Raw genomic sequence first — 21002 nt, forward strand, 5'->3', positions numbered from 1 at the left:
TTTGCTTAGAAATGGTGGTTTTAAGTGGAGTTGATTCCCTTAGTGGTCACCTTAAGAAGATTGGTATTTGATTATTGTGACTTCGAGGGTCTCTTCGTTTGATATACGTGTTGGTTCCCATTGTTTCGTAAAATCTTATGTCATCTTGCATATCTTTACATTATTGCATTGTTGTTTTATTTCTTGTCTCCCATTCTCGGTTTATTGTGTGTTGCTACCATAGTTATTTTTGTATCATGTTCTCGTTTTCCCTTGTGTTCTTGACTGGTTTTTGAGTTTCGTGGTTTGTCCGTTATCAAACACCAATTAGTTAGCATCCCTTAACACCCACCATCAAATTCTTAGTTGTTTGTAGGTCGTCTACTCTTACACTTTACATTCAAGACTGTACCTTGTTGGGTGGTCATCACCTGGTATATCCTTAAGAGTCCATCATGTGGTTCTATCATGTCTGCTAGCGCGGATAAGATCTATTTCACTATGATTAACCCCTCCCTTAGATTTAATCGAGCAAGAATCAGAATACCCTTTGATTAATATTTTTTCAATCACCTTTTATGAAAACAAAAACGAATATTTATCAATCACCTTGAGGATTTATTTTAAAGGGGAAACCAAGAACAAGAAAAAATAAGAGGTATGATGCATGCACAACAACTCCTCCATCAAAACAATGGATAAAATACAATAGACATTTATAACATATTTGATGCTTGACTAAAACTTTTAGGGCGAAAACCAGTAATTAGGAATGGCAATGAAGTATGAGGGACTAATGACGCAAGACATGTGAAAGACAAACAAAGCCACAATTAAAAATTTAAATGGTGTGTACTAAAATTACATAAATAAACTAGTAAATTTTAATCAGACGTGTTAGACAAGAAAAACTAATTTTTCTGAGAGGATCGATATTGAGATTAGGAGCTGTATCTCTTTCTTCACCAATCTTTGCCCTCTAATACTGGTTCCCTTAAATCATTCCAATCTTTGCCCTCTAATACTGGTTCCCTTAAATCATTCAAACATTTAAACATTTATATTTTTTTTATTATTAGGGAGTCTTCCTTTTGATCTTTTTTCCCCTCCGCGAAGATCAGAACAGAATATTCTTGGTTCATTGAATTTTTCCTGGTATTTCTTTTCACAATTAGCAAACGAAAAGGAAAAACAAGAAAAAAAAGGATTGCCGATTATATTTCTTTCCAACATATTGTCGATTATATTTCCTGTCCCAATTTATGTGGCACACTTTTCTTTTTAGTTCGTCCCAAAAAGAATGTCACCTCTTTATAATTGGAAGCAATCTTAATTTAAAATTTTCTTTTTATCCTTAATAAAATGATTCGTAGTCACAGAAATGGTCAAGAATTGTTTTAGACTACAAATGTCAAAAGAAACTTAGTGCCAAGTGAAACTGTGGCAAATAAATTGGGACAGAGGAAGTAATAAATAAGGCAAGTGAAACTTAAATTAGGGATCCAACAACTTTATAAAACAAATTACAAAAACCACGAATGACCACTAAGGAGAAACAGGTTTGTATCTTGGAAGTTAGAAACAATAAAAAACTATGTTGCGCGTACTCTTTGATTTTGCTGCCCAACCTGTCTCGACGCGACGCCGATGCTGGTGCGGGTGCGAGGTGTGTCTCCGATTTGGTCAAACAAATCTGGTCACTTCGACCAAAATTAAAAACAAATTTGGGGGGAAATTGAGAATTCGATCCTAAAATAAAAATAAAATAAATTTTCGACTCAAAAAAAATAAAAAAGAGAGAAGTATACATTACTCTCTGAACTTGTCACGATTTATTCATAGTACACCTGAACTTTCACTTGTCTTAAGTACCCCCAAACTTGTTGTTTTAGTAAATCGCGTGACCCTTTTTTGCTGACTGTCCACAACGTGTAATACACGCGCGGACACATGAAAAAAGTGCTGATGTGGCTGTCCACGGGGATAAATACCATCCACCTCCCTTATATTTATCCTATATTAAAAAATAACTCACTTTACCTTTAACTATCCCATTTCTCACTAAAAAGATTATATTTTTCAGTTTTCCTCTATTCCAAAATAGTGAAAGGTTGAATATTCGTCGATCAAATAAGCTATTATCTAAGAATTTATATTTTTTGTGTGTAAAAAATATGAAATTATTTTTTTTCGGTTAGTGTTACATAGTAGTTTCCGATTAGTGTTTCAATTAGAATTTTGAGGACTCAAATGCACAAAAACGTTTCTTATTATAATTAATGAAGTAAGAAATCGCAATTTAAGTTAGAGGTTACAAAAATCGAATCGATAAAAATGTTATTGATTTATCGTTATTGGGTTAACGATTTTTTTGGCTCAGCGGTAAGCTTGCTTACCGTGGTGTGCCAGGGTCGGGGGTTCGAAACGCCCCTCCAGCGAAGCTGGGGTGAGGGCGCGTAGGTCAGGCCCGGAGTGGTCCCCCCCGCCTCCCCGACACCTACGGAGTAGGTATGAACCGGGTCGTCCCCATTTATTTTGTGAAAAAAATTATTGGGTCATTGTTTCGATTTTGATTTTTTATATTCGGTTATTGGGTAAACCGATAACCTAATAATTTTATGCTAAATTATTATTTTATATATATGTATATATATATTTTACACCCAATAAGTAGGATTTTGATTGCAACTAAGATTCAATTTTTTTCATGTTAGTTACCACTTTTTCTATTTTATGAGTATCATTTATCAGTTAAATCGAAAATCAAATTGTTAGGGACTAAAAATCGATAACCAATATAACTACATTTATTATAAGTATGTGTCTTAGTTTCTTTAGTATTTATTTTGTTATTATTTTTTAAAATATATTCTTTGATATTTAGTACATTTTTTAAGTTACAATAATTCATATAATATATATAACTAAAATTACAAAATTGAAGGAGTTTCATAAAAATTGGAACTGGAGTTTTACATTGAATTAATAAACGAATGAAATTTTTTTTCATAAACTAATTAATAAACTGGAGTTTTACAAAATTAATAAACGAAAGAATTTTTTTTTTTAGATTGAAAAATAATGAAGAGGGATAATTGAATTTATTGAAAAAACTAAAAGAAGTAAATTTTTTTCGTTTTTTAATCATTAAAAAAGCTGATTTAGTCAACAAAATCACTCCATCACGCGCTACAAACATTTTGCCACATCAGCAAAAAAAGGCCACGCGACATACTAAAAGAACAAGTTCGGGGGGTTACTTAGAACTAGTCAAAGTTCAGGTGTACCATGAATAAAACGTGACAAGTTCAGGTGGTAATAGATACTTCTCTCAAATAAAAATAAAGTAAATTTACACCTTAGCTTTGTCTCCTTTGTAACTTTTCCTTTTGATATTTATATTAGTTACTTATAGTTTCAGGCCAAAACAAAGGGAAAAATTCCAACCTCTCACGCTTTAAAAGACCGACAATATAATTTGGGAGTAAAGAGGTCGGCGAATTTTGGGGAAGAAAGAGACATTCGTCGAACTTTTGCGGAAGAAAGGGACACAGATCTCAAGATTCTTTTTTGCTTATGTTTTTATTAGAATTCATTAATATAATAGTAAAATAGTTGAAAACAGCCTCTCTACTTCTTCGAAGGTAGCGGTATGGTCTGCGTACATCTTACCCTCCCCAAACCCCACTTTGTGGGAATACACTGGACATGTTGTTGTTGTATAATAGTAAAATAATACCCATTAATAAAAGAAATATAATAGAAATAGTAAAATTAATACTAGTATGTCGGCAATATGTCAAGGAAAATAGTAGGCCGACAATTTTGAGAACTGACATGTCGACTAGCGGACTCCTAATTGAAAAAGTAAAATTAATTACAAAAGTAACTAGGAAAGGTAAAATAACGTAACTCCTAAATTAATGTCATAAGTAGGGCTGGTTTCTTGTTTTTGTTCAATAGTGGATTTTTAAAATATCTTTATAACTATATTTTTGTAACAGTAGAATTTTTTTTAGCCGAATCCCCACACCCATATCCATGCTCAAATTTGCAACCCTAAATCCTAAAATTTAAATTTTGACAAATCCAATTCTCGGATACGCACCCGTCTTGGATACCCGCACCCGAGTCTAAGCACCTTAGACAAAAACTACTCATCGTAAACGCAAATCATGATTAATTACAAGAAATAATTGAAAATTATTTAATGATTTTCGTTATTTCACTTGAATACCTAAAATTTAACTTCAAAACAATCACTATATAATTTATAGTGCATTTTTCTTTTCACTAGTTGAGTTGAAGGATCCAAAATCAACAAGCATGAATCAAATATGAAAATAGGAACAGATTAGTGAGATTGTCCACACAAAGTTCAAACAAAAATTCGAAAAAATTAAACAGAATATTGCAAAGTGAAATTGATACAAGTCAAATGGCCGTCATATCTTTAGATGACATCTTTAGAGGCCAACATGTAGAAAATCAAGACGTGGTCACCTTGAGGACACATGGACATGCATGGAGGACCCATTTTGAGCGTAAACAAGGCCGTGAGTAGAAGATTGCTTGGAGCATTGAAGACTTGATGACTCACGAATTTGGATAACACTTAATGGCTCACGGTTTGGTCACCTCATTAAGGGCAATTTGGTCACTTCACTTGGCCCAAATGCACTCCATGGCCACCCCACCCATTAAGGGTATTGTTGTCATTTTTGTCTTGTCTTGTAATAGTATAAATAGAACATTTTAGGTATTTTCTCATTAGTTTATGAATGATGAAATATTGAAACATTGAACCTCTCTTTGAGAGTAGAACACCTTAGTTTAGTCTTAGTTAGGGCTTGGAATAGCCATTGTAGTTTAGCGATTGGAAAAGCTAGTATTGACCTTTGCTTGGAAACGGTGGATCTTGAGGCGCGTTGGTTCCCTTGACGATCACCGTAAGAGTGTGGTGTTGATTATTACATTCATTAGGGGTTAGTGTTGAAATACACTTAGTTCTTATCTTGTAATAATCTTTGTCTCACTATCTATCCTTTTCATTCTTACAAACTTGTTGTGTTGTTCTTGTTCTCTGCTCTCGGTTTGTGTTTGTTCTTGTTGGCCGAAATTGTTGCCTTCTTGTTTTTCATTTTATGTGTTGTTAAGATAGTTTGGGTTAGCTGAAATAGGTGTCAAACACCTTGTTATCTTCTCATTCTAGTGTTGTGTTGTGAATCCAAGAGAGGCCTCCAATCGGTCCAAGGATCTTAGTGATTTGTTGACTGTTTTGGAGTGTGTTTGTGGACTGTTTTGAGTCACTTCGTGAGTTTCTTGTTTTTCTTGTATCATTTGGTATCAAAGCATGGCTTGATCTTGTTCCCACAAGATCAATCTTGGGCTTGTTAATTGAAAAAAAAAAGTGTTGAAATCGAAAAATAAAAAAAGAAGCAAATCTGTCCATTCTTGTGTTCTTGGCCGAAAGTGTCCTTCTTGTGACTTGGCCATGATTTATACTTGTCTTGAGTGTTTCTAGGGTTAGTTTTATCCTTCACTAACACTTTGAGTCTAAATCTAACTTTGAGCTTAATTGTTGATGTTTTTGTGAACTTGAAAACTTGAAAGTGTTTGGACGTTTTTGTTGTTGTGGCTTCACTTTGGCCGTGTGGTATTCACCTTGTTGTTGTTTTAGGCTTGACAACGTGATTTTGTTGTTAATTGGTGACCTAAGAACCATTTTGTTGAAGTTGTTTTGTGGAAGTGGCCGAGTGAAATTGTTGTTGTTCTTGAAGATTGTTGTTGTTATTCTTGGTGGATGTTGTTGCTGTTCTTGGTGTTCATCACCACCTTCATATATTTTTGAAGATAAAGTGAATTTTAAGATCCATAATGGTGAAGGAAAAAGGTGTGACTTGTTAGTCTTGAAAGACACTACAACCACCAAAGACTTTATCAACCATTTCCCAACAACTTTCCATGGTACAAGGGTCCATGTTTTAAGGAAATTACTCAAAAGTCATGTCTTGAAATTTAAAACTTGAAAAAAAGGCTCTAAGACTTATTCTTCCCTCCCTAAAACAAATTCCACCAATCCAAATTAAAAATGGGTCAAGACTTGACTTTGGAAAATAAAACTGTAGAAACCGCAACCAATACGTAGCTGCCACGTCATTATTTTACTGTTCACGAAACTTTAATTAAGCTCAAATTTTAGATTCTTAGTTTCGTTTTATTGCTTCATTAGTTTCATGTCTTTATTCTAGAATTAATTAACAACTAGTAATCACCTACTTAGTTGTAGATTAATTGTTGGATCAGTTTCTTTCGTATCTTCGTTATTTGTGTGTTTTTCTCATTTTTAACTCGTAACTTCTTTGTTTCAAGTTCGTAAGTAAATTTTGTTTTTGTGTTTTGAGTCAATCAAACAAGAATCCATTCCAGCCGTCAAGTAGAATTGACATCCTATTGACTACCGGAGTATAAGCAACTTTCAATATTCGCCGCTCCAATTGTGAGAATCACAAAGGTGAGTGTATACGAGTGTTGGTGAGGAGCTTTTACTACTATTTTGTTTGTTCATTGTGTAGGTACAAAGGTGATATAAGGGGAACATGTCTTCGATAGCCGGGGATTATTGTGACTACAACATGGGAGAATATGATTGTAGTGAAGGGTTCTTTGGCTACGAAGTTGAGGGAGATTGCGGAGGCTATGAAAATAGCCATGATCAAAACATAGGCAGATTTGAGGGACACGATTTTAGGGGAGAAAATGAGGGGAATGAAGTACCTAGTGCTTATGGTGAATTTAGAGATGACGTAGGACCTTATGATAGTTCTTATGATGACGTTGGGGCATGTGAGAAGTCTTACACTCCCTACTCCGAACCTAGATTTGGTATTAGGTATAACCCTTTCATTCGCAAAGCTTATGAGAGCTATGATGAGAGTACATATGAAGAGTGTGAAAATTCATATTCTTCACCTTGTAGTACTTCTTATCAAGGTCAATATAGTGTGAATAACAGTTCAAGTGGAGGTTGTCCAACGAGAAGAAGAGGGGATGCATCTCCAAAACCGAGGGGTTCTTGTGTGTCTTATAATGTTGATCCGAGGAGTATACACTCCGGAAAGGTGACCATTTGTGGGATACCGGGCTGCCTTATTGTGTTGAATGATAGGTACTATAGAAACTATGAGAAATAAAAGAGAAAAATATTATTGAATTATTGTAACTACATTATTACATTGAGGCCCTATTTATAGGCAATACATTCCAATCCTTTTCCCAATAGGACACTACATTACAATCCTTTTCCAAATAGGATTTTATATGTTATTCTTATTCCTACTCATATTCTAACACTCCCCCTCAAGCTGGTGCATAGAAGACATATGTACCAAGCTTGTTATGGATGTAACTAATATGAGAATCGGTGAGGGGCTTGATGAAGATATCTGCAAGAAAACTGATAAGGACTGCTTGAACGTCTGGGAGACCTCAATTGAAACGGAACAAACTGAAAAAATGATCCGAAAAGAAATAAATATTGCCATAAAGTTGATGTGTCGCTGGGAAATTGTCAAAAAATAGTATAAAATATACGGGTCATCTTGAAATCAAGACGAATAGATCTTGAACATGAAAGTCACTGGAAACTTAGCCGAAACACGCTCACACGCCGGATTATTAGATTTGATGGCTGAAAAGTGACTACAATCTGAGGAAAAAAAAGTATACGGGTAGGGTAGGAACGATGATAGGACCTTACTGAAAAAGAGAAATATGTGTAGGGTCGAAATGATGGCACGACCCTATTGAGAAATAGAAATTATATGAGTAGGGTCAGAATGACGGCACGATCCTACTGGAAAGAGAAATTATATGGGCAGGGTCGGAATGATGGCACGACCCTACTGAAAAAAATCCAAGTCACCGAAAAGACGTACGGAACTATGTAAATTAAATCTGAGGAGTCACCAAAAAGATGCATGGTGCTATGCAACTCAGATATGAGACAGTAATCCGAAAAGATACACGGTGCTACGCAAATCAGATACGAGAAAATAATCACCGAAAAGAAGTACGGTGCTAAGAAAAATAGATATGAAAAAGTAGTCACCGGACAGATACATGGTGCTACGCAAAGATATGAAAAAATAGTCACTAGAAAGATACACAGTGAGTCAGTAACCCAACATTTGCTAACATAATCATTGGCCAGACGGGCGATATATATGGATTATAGACGCCCGCGGAAACTCTTTGATTCTTTACCAAGATCGTGGAAGCTTTGGTACCATGTGAAAAAAATATAAGAGAAAAATATTATTGAATTGTTGTAACTACACTATTACATTGAGGCCCTATTTACAGACGATACATTACAATCCTTTTCCTAATAGGACACTACATTACAATCCTTTTCCAAGTAGGATTTTATATGCTATTCATATTCCTACTCATATTCTAACAGAAACTACATCCTTCCGTCCATGGTCGACTACTTGGGGTTGTTTCGAGAGCCTTTACTTGTTCCATACTCATTAGACGGGTTTAAGGTTACCAAGAGGGCAAAAGTTGTCCTCTCCCAATATGAATACCATGAGGAGGTGCGGTGCGATATTCTTCCCTTGGCCTACGGTCATGTATACTTAGGTGCTGATTGGTTTGCACGGCATCAAGTTGCTAACGTGCAAATTGGCCTAATGTTGTAAGAGACCAACAGGGGAATCGCCTCATGACTTACTTGCTGCCCAAGTCGCAAAGAGAAATGCCTACCTCCTCCAATCCGAATTATTATGAGAGATAAAAGATTGAGAGGAGTAAGGTAGTGCAAGGTGGTAATCCGAGAGTGGAAAAAAAAGAGAGGTTGTGTGGAGCGAAGTGAGGGGATTACCACCAAACCGTGCTAACATTGGTTGTCTTTCTATTTCTAAGGACATTTGTGTAAGGTACCAACATGGCTAGCAAAGTCGAACAATGCCGAAAGGAAGTTGCTGCCCAAGCATGTGGAGGACCTTCACACCCTGGCAAAGAAGAATCTACTCAAGATCTTCAAGGTAAAATAGCTAACTCTTACACTTTAGTGCATGTGATTGATAATTCTGTGGCTAGTAGACCATTGAGTATGAGTTGTAGCTTACTTGTGAGTCTAATGATTCTTTGCCACTTGTGGATGATGTACATGTTGTGCGAGTGGATACACTAGTTGATCCTATAGATGACCGAATTGACTCTTCTCGTAAGGTCGATTTGTGTCCACCTAGTGTTGAAGCTATTGTGTTGAATGAAAGTACATCGTCGTGTGAAAATTGTGTTGACCCACTTATTTGTAAAAATTGTCCACCACTTGATCAAGTGAGTGGAGTACTTGAAATTGTTGGCCAACTAGGAGTAAACCCGAGAGTTATTCTTGGGATAATCTTGTGCGTGAAAACTCCTTGAAACTTAACAATTGTCTTTTAAAGAGTGAAGAACTTACTTGTTCCAAATCTGCCTATGGGTTAGATCATGCTCTCTTTAGGTATAATGTCTTGTTTGAAGATGATATAATCACTCTTAATGAACCTAGTAGTGACAATAATGGTATAGCTTACCTTGGAAGCTATAGTCGATATGTTAACCCATTATGGTGTGACAACATTCCTCCTAAAGATGGAAATCTCTTTTTGAAAGATGAGAGTACTCTTAGGGGTCGTTTGGTGTGAGGTATAACGGATAAGTAATCCCGAGATAAAATGATCCTTCATTTTATCCCATGTCTGGTTTGAGGGATTAGTCAATCCCGGGATAACCTATCCCACCATTTACACCATAGTGATAGGATAACTTATCCCATATGCATGGTGGGATAACTTATCCCGGGTAATCCCGGGATAACTAATCCCGAAATTAATTATCTTGGGATAACTATTTTCCAACCAAACGACGCCTTAAGGGTAAGGAATGTGTAGTCCTTCTTGAAGACCCGAGGACAAAGATGTCATTGACTCCTTGGGGTAATATTTCTAAATGCGCATCCTTGCTTGACACACTTGTGCTTGAATTACGTGAATATCAACTTGCGGATGCCGAGTTGTTTATTTGTTTTAAAGGAAGGAAAGTGTATGTGTTTAAAAGGTTTGTATTCATTCGTATGCCTCTACACTTGATTCCTTCCTATACTACCTCTTTGCCTATGATGACATCCATACTAGTTTTGGATTTGCTTTATGTAGAGGTAGGAAATTTGTTGGTAAGTCCACTGGTGTGAGTAATAATGCTATATGGATCACGTGGACTTTAGAACCAATTGAATCACCAACCTTGTTGTGGTTTCTTGAACGAATAAAAGGGCAATTGTGTTTTGCGGCACATGAGATCCTAATTCTACCTTTTGGACCAAGTAATGCCATTAGGACCCTTGTAGCTTCTTTATCTCTTGGTGATTCCCGTAACAAATCCTTTGTGCAACGTTCATTGAGCTTTTAATATTGAATTCAACGGATACTTGGTTATATTGCAAATATGTGCAACCTTGGCATGTTGAGATAATTTGTTTTGCTAACTCTAACCCTCATGCCATGAGGAGTTTGTATTTTTTTGTCCTCTCTTTGGATTTGCAAGGTTCAGATTCGAGGTCGAATCCTTTTCAAGAAGGGGAGGATGATACAAGGCAAATGGTCGTCTCATCTTTTGATGACATCTTTAAAGGCCAACACGTAGAAAATCAAGACGTGGTCACCTCGAGGACACATGGACATACATGGAGGACCCATTTTGAGCATAAACAAAGCCGTGAGTGGAAGATTGCTTGGAGCATTGAAGACTTGAGGACTCACGAATTTGGATAACACTTAATGGCTCACGGTTTGGTCACCTCATTAAGGCTAGTTTGGTCATTAAGGGCAGTTTGGTCACTTTACTTGGCCCAAATACACTCCATGACCACCCCACCCATTAAGGGTATTGTTGTCATTTTTGTCTTATCTTGTAATAATATAAATAGAACATTTTAGGTATTTTCTCATTAGTTCATGAATGATGAAATATTGAAACATTGAAAGTCCTCTCTTTGAGAGTAGAACACCTTAGTTTAGTCTTAGGGCTTGGAATAGCCATTGTAGTTTAGGGTTTGGAAAAGCTAGTATTGACCTTTGCTTGGAAACGATGGATTTTGAGGTGCGTTGGTTCCCTTGATGGTCACCGTAAGAGTGTGGTGTTGATTATTACATTCATTAGGGGTTAGTGTTGAAATACACTTGGTTCTTAATCTTGTAATAATCTTTGTCTCGCTATCTATCCTTTTCATTCTTGCAAACTTGTTGTGTTGTTTTTGTTCTCTACTCTCGGTTTGTGTTCGTTCTTGTTGGCCGAAATTGTTGCCTTCTTGTTCTTCATTTTATGTGTGTTGTTAAGATAGTTTGGATTGGCTGAAATAGGTGTCAAACACCTTGTTATCTTCTCATTCTAGTGTTGTGTTATGAATCCGAGAGAGGTCTCCAATCGGTCCAAGGATCTTAGTGATTTGTGGACTGTTCTGGAGTGTGTTTGTGGACTGTTTTGAGTCACTTCGTGAACTCCTTTTTTTTCTTTTATCAGAAATAAAAAGAAAAAAATGAAAGAAACCACAAAAGCAGCAAGGCAGGGCAGGACAAATCATTGAAAAATGCTAAAAACGGAAAGGAAGGGTTGGTTAAGGCTTGTCCTGCCTTCTTTGCAACCCTACCCTTGTGAGCTAAGTTGCTCGGACTCTCCAAAAATGTGGCAGCAGCCATGTCGGATCCTTCAAAAATGCACTACTTTTGACGGATCCGACATGCGCCCGATGACATTTCTGAAGAGTCTAAGCAACATAGCTTGTGACTACACAGAGAGAAAAAAAGAGGAAAAAAAGGTTGTCTAAACTAGAAAAGGAAAAAGTAGGAAAGGAATGAAAATTCTCAACATCCATATCTCTTCTAGTTAGGGAGGAAAAAAGAAAGGTTAAATTAGTTGTAAAGGAATTTTTTTAAAAAAAAGGCAGAATAAACAAAAGGTTGCATGAAGAGGAAAACCTGACTTCAAGAAATATTGAACTATCTTCCCAGAAAAAATACATGCGCAACATACATATTTGACGCATATTAAGGATACTCTGTTGCTCTGGCCATTGAACAGAGTAACTAAACCAGCAAAGAGCATGAGATATACGTAGGTGATGGCACTTATCCAACAGAAGAAATAGGTCACATAAATAAATGATCGAGAGTGTGAAACCTGTCAAATTCGATAGTACCCAGATCTGAGTTGGAATATCATTAAGCTTCTTAGCCAATGTAAGAGAGGACCTCAATATCTCCCTAGCTTGTACAGTATCACAGAGGGCAAGTCCCAAATTGCCCAAAACAGTCAAATATTGTGAAACAAGTTGCAGATTCCCCAAGGTATTATGTGTTGTCTGCAAGCCAAACGCTAGTCGATTTCTGCAGTAAGAAAACAACTCCATAAGAATAGAAGAACAGCAACTACTACAACTACTGCATTTCAACAGTCAAAAAGGTAGTTGGTGTCATCATACAAACCCACACTAATATTTCGCTCTAGCCAAACACATTTTACTCCAATATTAAATAAATTTGTGAATTTTCTTAAAGTAAGGGTTTTCTAAATTTTCTACTAACACAGAGATCTCTAGAAAGGGTAAAATGAGTAAATGACTCCTATAAGTACGATGCAACTCCTATCAAAGTGTAAAAATATTAAAGGAAAGAGAGATTTAGAGAGCTAATGTCTCCTCCCTGCTGTAATACTAAACTTGGTATGAAACCAGGACACAAATGAGTTACAAGAGTTACCTGCTTGTAGATGTCAAAATACTGAACAAAATATAGAATTGCGTGAGCATATTTTTTTGAGAATGCCAAACATGTTCGATATTAAATATAAGCTAGACTCCACTCAAAATTGTGGAAGTAACACATAATTACAAAAGTAAGTGCAGAAAAGTATTCCTGATCCTTTGTCTTCTCACAAGGAATGTAATACATCAAAAACTGATACATGATCTTCTAGGTAAATCCCTGTACACCGAAAATGAAAAAGATCTAAAACACTTCATTTTCAACTTCTGTATATTACTAGTTCTGTCTGCAAAACATCTCTGGTTCTTTTCCTCCCATATTATCCACCAAATGCAAGTTGAGACAATCCTCATTCTTTCTTTCTGACTGGAAAGGTGGCCTTCACTACTCTAGCAAATTAAAACCTCAAGAATTCCTCTTGGCATAACCCATTGGATTCCCCACAGGTTAGTGAATCTCCTCCATAACTGTGAAGTCAACTTGCGTGTAAAAAGAGAAGATTTAGGATCTCTGCCTCCCCCACATATGTAGCATCTAGAACACAGTTGGTATCTTGTCTTGATTAGATTGTTTTGTGTCAGAACTGCCCCTTTTGCCAGCAACCATGCGTAACAGGCCACTTTATGTGGAATTTTCACCTTCCAGATCAATGCAATGGCCACACTCCAATCAACCTGTTACTGTAGTTGTATTCCTTGTAAGTTGATTTAATAGTGAACTTGCCTTACTTGTTCCCTTGCAAAGCAATATGGTCTTCATGATTAGATGGTCCCTTTTGTTGTAATATGAGCAGGAGAAGGAATAGTATACAACGTCCTACTTGGAAAAGGATTGGAATGTAGTGTCTATAAGTAGGGTCTCAGTGTAATAATGTAGATACAACAATTCAACAATATTCTTCTCTAATATTTCTCACATGGTATCAAAGCCTGTACGATCTTGATAGAGAATCAAAAATAGCTTCTGCAGCCAGCGTGCAGTTATAACTCATATAGTCGCCCGTCTGGCCAATGATGTTGTTAGCAAAAGTTGGGCCACCGTGCATCTTTCCGGTGACTACTTTCACATATATAATTTCTGTAACAAGGTGCATCTTTCCGGTGACTACTTTCTCAAATTAGATTTGAGTAGCACCGTGCATCTTTCTGGACTACTTTCTCATATCTGAGTTGTATAGCACCGTGCATCTCTCTAGACTACTTTCTCATATTCGAGTTGCATAACACTGTGCGTCCTCAGATCTGATTTGCATAGTTCCGTTCATCTTTTCGGTGGTTTTTCAGATCTAATTTGCATAGTTCCGTGCGTCTTTTCGGTGACTCCTTAGATCTGATTTACGTAGTTTCACTTTTCCGGCTATTTCTCTTTTCCAGTAGGGTCACACCATCGTTTCGACCCTACCCATATGATTTTCTCAGATTTTTGATCACTTTTCGGCAATCAAATCTAATAATTTTGTGGCTACAGTAGTGTTCTAACGATTCCAAGCTTGTTTCAAATAGTTTTTCGAGCAATTCCTTTTTTGATTGGTTTGCCTAGTCCTTGCGAGCCTTTCCATTAGTTTTGTTTTGGATTTAGATCACCGGAACCCTAATCCAGCAACCCTAGTCAACTTTCTAATGAGAACTTTCACACCCCTTTTGATTTTCCCGACGGTTCAGTATAATTTCTGCAAACGTGCATCACTAATTTTGGTTAAGTCCAATGATTAGGGGAGATTAGAAAATCAAACAACACATTATCACGAGAGGGGCAAAGGGTCCAAATCACTGATTGCCCAAATTCATCATGAGAGGACAAAGCACATTGATATTGGTTCACTTTGTCAGAGAAAAGATATTCTCCGGAGATATCGTTACAAAATTTGTGAAGTCGAGTGATCAACTTGCGATATCTTCATCAAGTCTTTCGGCCCTCATATTAATTATATCTGTCACGTGCATGATACATAAGACTTGTATGCACCAGCTTGAGGGAGACTGTTAGAATACTATTAGGAGAAGGAAAAGCATGAGTAGGAGAAGTTAAAGTATACAGAATCCTACTTGTAAAAAGATTGTAATATAGTGTCTACAAGTAGGGCCTCAGTGTAATAATATAGATACAATAATTCAAAAATATTCTTCTCTTATATTTCTCACACTTTTGAATTACTTCAAGGTGCTAAAAAATTCTGCTAGTCTCCCAATCTCCCAGTCAAACAACGTTCTCCTCAAAGTAAGATTCCATTCTTGGTTGATCCATGCTTCCTCTATTATTGCTTCCTGCTGCTAGTTCATGTTGTGAATACCAGGATAGAGCACTTATAGGGATTTGTTCCTAAAAATTTATCCTCGCAGAAGGATACCTTCATGCCATTGCGTCTCCAAAAATTGTTTACTATTGTTATTTTGGACATAATGTAATGGATGACCCGCCACAGAATCACACCACCTAAGCGCCAATTGGCACATATTTATTTTTCCATGTAGGGGGCCTATATAGGAAAGAGGACTAGCTCTTGGTGGAATTAGCTTTAGAGTTTTCCTTTGGAAATCTCTAAATATTTATGGATTGGTAAGAAGAATCTCTAGGAATGCCTTGGAAGATTCTATTGCCCCTTCCCTGAAACCTCAATGTCCAAGGTTCTCCCTGTTGTTACACCTTTTCTTCCTGCTAAATCTGTCTATGTTTTTTTGACCTCTGTAACATCAAATTATACGTCGATTTCACCTCGATCCACCCAATTCTCTGCCTCCGTTGATCCGTAAGTTACCGTCCACTCAAGCCATACCGGAAGCGAGTATTTCAAACCATCATCTCCCTTGGTAGTTGGTCCTTTAACTCTGATTCTAGCCCATCTCAAATGATTCTTGATTTCTTCCTCTTCAATTTCTAAGCAACCCCCACATTCATCAACTAATTTTTCCATCACCTTGCTGTTCCAGAGTTATAATGGAAAGCCTTGTTTCATCGGGAAAGGCTCCTAGTGTCGGAGACCACCAATCAAGCTTCAAGGTTGACCCTTGTATACTCCGATCACCCTTGATACGGATTCTAGTAAAAAGGAAGAATTATCAGAATCATCTTTATATCTAGAGATTTGTCCACTTATTGGTTGATGTAGTGTTTAAGATTCTACCAGTTTACACAACCACTAGAATTTCTTTTCTTATCTCTTCTTTACCGCCAATTGTATCGTAGAGCTTTTAAGTTTCGCTACTTTTATCGCAAAATAGGCTATTCAATCGGTGTTAAGTGGGACTTCAACATTACTAGGTTTGCGGAGGAAAAAAAAAGGTAGCAAAACACTGTCAAGGGTCATAGAGGAGTTCTCGAAGTTAATCGATAATATTTTCTTGTTCATTTTCCGGAAGGGGCTATTTTCACATGGATCACAGTGGAGAACTTAAGATCGAGACTTGATAAATACTTGGTGCTGACCTCTCGCGAGGAAATGCTACCAAACATGCTACAAATACACCTACCAGCTACTCTTGCACGATACCCGTCATGCTAGATGAGAGCAGAGGAAGAAGCATTCGAGCGACTTTTAAGTTTAAGAAAATAAGTTTAAAGGTAACGAACTAAGAGATAAAAGTGACAATTTGATGGAATGCATAGTCACGTGTGAATCATCAATTCAACTCGCAAAGTTGAGCATGTTGAAAGGGTACATAAGAGTGGAATAATGAGGTATTTGGGAGGATAGAAGGGAAAATAAAAGAACTAATTAAACAATCGGGGAAATTTGATAGAGTGTAGTTGGAGGTAGAAGTTGGGAGAGCTAGTACTTGATCAAAATAGGATAAGACAAGATGGAATGGCTTAAAAGAGTGATTAATGAAGACGAGGGTGCGAGAAGCATTGAAGAGTTATACATGTGATATGTAATGACCCTCTTGCTCATTTTCAAACATTTCATGCAATTCCTACAGTTTGAGCTTCCCAATAGTTTCTACCCATCATTTATGACATGCCGGGACAGGTGGGTGGTTCGGTCTCCAGGCAGTTCGTTTGAGAATTTTATTAAAAATGAACATGTTCTGAAACGTTTGAAATAAATTAGAAATTGGTAAAAGATATATTTCATTACCTTTCTAAAATGTTCTAGATATTTATAAAAATTCTTTAATTACGAAATATTTATATTATATAATGGTTTTATAATTTATTAATATTTTGAATGGAGAAAGTAAGTCTAGTTATTTTAAAATTTTATTATCATTTAAGTTAGGCTTTATTCGAAGTAATTTTCTATTAATTATGGTATATTTAAAAAGTTGTATTTATGTTACCACGAAGCTATGCAATACCGAGTACATATGTAATGGGATAAAAATTATCATGGTGTGATGTGGGGTGGACATCTCCACCTCCATGTGGAACTTAGAAAACATAGAAGACAAATGTGTAATACATCAATTGGCAACACCTAGTTTTTATTAGAATATGACTAATCTATAATCTATAATCTATAATATATTAAAATTGCGAAATCCTTAAAAAAGTGATATGAATTTTTTACCAAGACTTTGCAATAGACAAAATCGTCTTTTCACCCTTTTCCTCTAATTTTATTCAATTAACTTTATAATATTAATTATAATATTAAAAGATTAAAGAGTCCTAAACTATATGGTAAGAGGCAAACATAGAGCCAATTAATTTTGATAGGTTAAACTATATGGCAAAAGGCAAATATATAGCCAATTAATTTTGATAGGTTTTCTTTCCTTGTGTAAATATGATAATAAATAAAGAGTCATAAAAAGGCTTATAGTACTAGTATATGAAAAAAAAAAAAAAAGGGAAAATAAGTTGTAGTTGTACACCACCAAATTGGAAAAATAAGTATGAATTTTAAATGAATTTTAAATTAAGAGTCCTTTTCATATTTGAAAAGATTTTTTCCATGTTTGACAAATTCTTTCATGGTAAATTTTTTTTTTTTTTTTTTTGGGATTTCAATATATTGGGCATTCTTTTGTCCCACAAATAATAGAATGACATTTGGACAAGAAATTATTCTTTCAATAGATAGATTTTGTGTTTTTAGTTTCATTTTTTAAAATATTATGCTTTTTTAATATAGTTTTATTTATTGTTGCCTTCCGCATGATGTGTAGGTGAATAAAAATTCATGTACAGCATGTGACTGAGACGTCTTCACAATTTTTGGGTGAGTGTTTTCTTCTTATTTTTATGTTGTTTGGTCATGAGAATTTTTTACTTTTTTTGAAAAAGTATTTCACTTTAGTAAAAAAATGTAGTGTTAGGCCATAAATTTCAAATACAATTCCAAATTGCATTTTGAAAAGTGTTTTCACTTCTTCACTTTTACTTCTCACACAAAAAGTAAAAAAAAAAATCAAAATATATGATAAAAAGAGGAGGAAAATTGGAAAATAAACACACGATTTCTCTGTAGCTAAAAAAGTACACGTTTATAATCAGTTAACTTGTTTTATTAATGTAGTTAGAAAACAAATCAATATTTTTGTTTTATTATAAATTTAGTTAAAATAAAAAAGGTAAGTTACAAATAAAACTCCTATCTTTTGGATTTATAAGTCCTCTTTTGTGTTAAATATTAACATTTAACACTTATAAATCATAGAAATTTACTTTATATATAAAAAAATCTACGATTCTATTTAAAGTAATCATTTGATTAAATTTTATAGAAACATACATGGTTACATGTTCATAGTCTATTTGTTTTCAGAAATTTGTGGTTCTTTTTTATACAGGTGCATTAGATACAAGAGTATTGAAGTTGCAAAATAAGGTAAAAGGTTAAATTCTTTTTGAGTGCGCGTGAATCATGTTTTTTGTATTGTTGTAGCTTTTATGTGCAGTTTTGTTCTAATATTGTTGCTTGCTTGCAATATATTTGTTTTCAGAAATTTGTGATTGCTTATACAAGTGTATTAGATAAGAGGGTATAGAGGTTACATATTAGACAAAAGGTTAATTTTTTTTTTTAATTTATTTATGAATCATACTTTTTGTAATATCATAGATTTTATGTGCAACTTCTAATATTGTTGCATGTCATAGTATATTTGTTTTTAAGAAATTTGTGTTTCTTTATACAGGTGCATTAGATTTGAGGGTAAGGAGCTAATGAATTAGGGCAGAAGGTTAAATTCATTTTGATTTATGAATAATGTTTTTATAATGGCGGTAGCTTTTATATGCAATTTAGTTCTAATGTTGTTCCATGCATGTAGTATATTTGTTTGTGCATTAGATAGGATGGTATGAATGTCCCAAATTAGGATAGAAGGCTAGTATGTAGTTATGTTTTGACTTGCTTTTCATTTGGCAAGAGTCAGGGAGCATTGTGTCGGTAGTAGTTTTAGGCTCATACATGTTTTTATTTTTTGCTTTTGATGTCTAATCGACATGTTTTCTTCACTGTCGTATTTTCTTTTCGTAATATTTCCTTAATACGGGATACTAATGTTGATTATTTAGGATTTCTAAAATAGCTTCATTCAAAATTTTATTTTATATTATATTAAAAGTAATGTCTTGATGATATCCTATTAAAATTCAAATGTGACGCACGTAGCCTAAACTAGCAAATAGTTTAGGATACAAATATTTAAAATAAGTATCATTAAATTATTATTCAAATATTTAGGATACAAAAAAAAAAATAGAAGAATCTCATTCATAAAAGGAATTAATTTAATGTGCGAAATTTTTTATTAGGAACCTAGGAAAAAACTATCCATAAAAGAAAAAAAAATAAGAACCAAAATTGATAGTTAAAAAAAAGGCATGGAAAAGAAAAAGATTCCAAAGAATTTTAGGAATCAAAACATATATTTTTAAAAAAATATATATGCATAGAAAGAAAAAAATATATTTTATTCAGGTAAGTGTACATGCTTTGCACAAGTGTCATTATTTAAATAAAATGTACTTTTTTTCCTAACAATATCATTGTGACAATATCATAATTTAAATTAATTGTGATATTGTCTTGACAATATCATTTAATTAATTTCTAACGTTAAGAAATAATTATTTAATGATTTTCGTAATATTTAAGACTTTAAAATCAATAATATTAATTATTGAGCGGATATGTTTAGTGGGGAAAAGATGTATTTTCTCTTTATTTATTTGTAATGAGTATTTCTGATTTTGTTTAAGCTTCATTTAAAAATCATATTTCATTAGACGTACTTGAAATATCGGCTTGCAAATTACGATATTGTCTTGACAATATCATTTAATTTATTTCTAACGTTAAGAAATAATTATTTAATGATTTTCATAATATTTAAGACTTTGAAATCAATGACATCAATTGTCGTTTTATGATTTAATAATTTTTGTTCTTTTTTTAAATAATTTAATTAATTAACGCGAGATACACACGCAAAGCGCGTACACTAAACTAGTCATTAAGGAAATGTTGGCCAAAGTTATCTTCACATTTACATATCCTTTATCTTTTTATTTTTTGTATCTTGAATATATTAAACATGTTGCATTTAACTACTGCTCATCAACTAAACCATTCATAGCATCCACCCATTTTGCTATTTGTACGTCCATATGTCCCTCTATACATATATATCAAGTTAGCACAAGATTCCTCCATTTTTGATCTTTAGAGCGGGAAAATTATGGGAAATCACTGCATTGAGTTCAACGGGGTGAATTTTTAGAGGTCGAATTGATGATACGGGCAGCTCGTGGTCAGTCCAAGGTTGTTATTCGGCGTCCAGGTAGGCTACAGTCTACCCTCTTATAGACTTTGCTCTAGGAGATTGTGTATAGTATAAATTGCATACGGGGATGAAGTCTTGGGGTAGACTTAAGATTATCTTGGCCGTTTCACTCGTTCTTACCTTCTTTAGGGGTATCTCACTGTAAGCCTGCCGTAGCAATAGGATTAGGCTAGGGATATTTGTACGTTTTTGCGATGTTGGGATTACACTAGTGGCTGGTATATCTCTCTCTCTCTCTCCTCTCTCCTTACCCTCTCTCCATCTCTAGCGCACCGGCCCCCGGTCCCCGACGCCGTCGCTGACCTTCGGCGCCGACCCGATCCGGCCGCCGGCTCCGACCTCCGGTCCCCGGCGCTGACCGACCGCCGGCCACGACCTCCGGTCGCCGGCCCTCTCTCTCTCTCCCTACCCTCTCTCCATCGCTAGCGCACCGGCCCCCGGTCCCCGGCGCCGTCGCTGACCTTCGGCGCCGACCCGA

General features: G+C 35.3%; 1 protein-coding gene across 8 annotated transcripts in view; it reads right to left on the reverse strand.

The window, feature by feature from the left end:
• The window catches only part of LOC107842484 (sister chromatid cohesion protein SCC4), a 97229-nt gene that overhangs the window by 4346 nt on the left and 71881 nt on the right, over positions 1-21002 (reverse strand). For all 8 annotated transcript variants that reach the window (XR_007045122.1, XM_016686356.2, XM_047397068.1 and 5 more), the window contains one exon: positions 12208-12413. Coding sequence is in view for 7 of the 8 variants with exons in the window: in XM_016686356.2 (XP_016541842.2) it covers positions 12208-12413 (206 nt within the window). In the remaining variant the exon portion in view is untranslated. The remainder of the gene's footprint in view (positions 1-12207; positions 12414-21002) is intronic.

This window comes from Capsicum annuum, chromosome 9 (genome assembly GCF_002878395.1).
Source record: "Capsicum annuum cultivar UCD-10X-F1 chromosome 9, UCD10Xv1.1, whole genome shotgun sequence".
Classification (NCBI taxonomy): domain Eukaryota; kingdom Viridiplantae; phylum Streptophyta; class Magnoliopsida; order Solanales; family Solanaceae; genus Capsicum; species Capsicum annuum.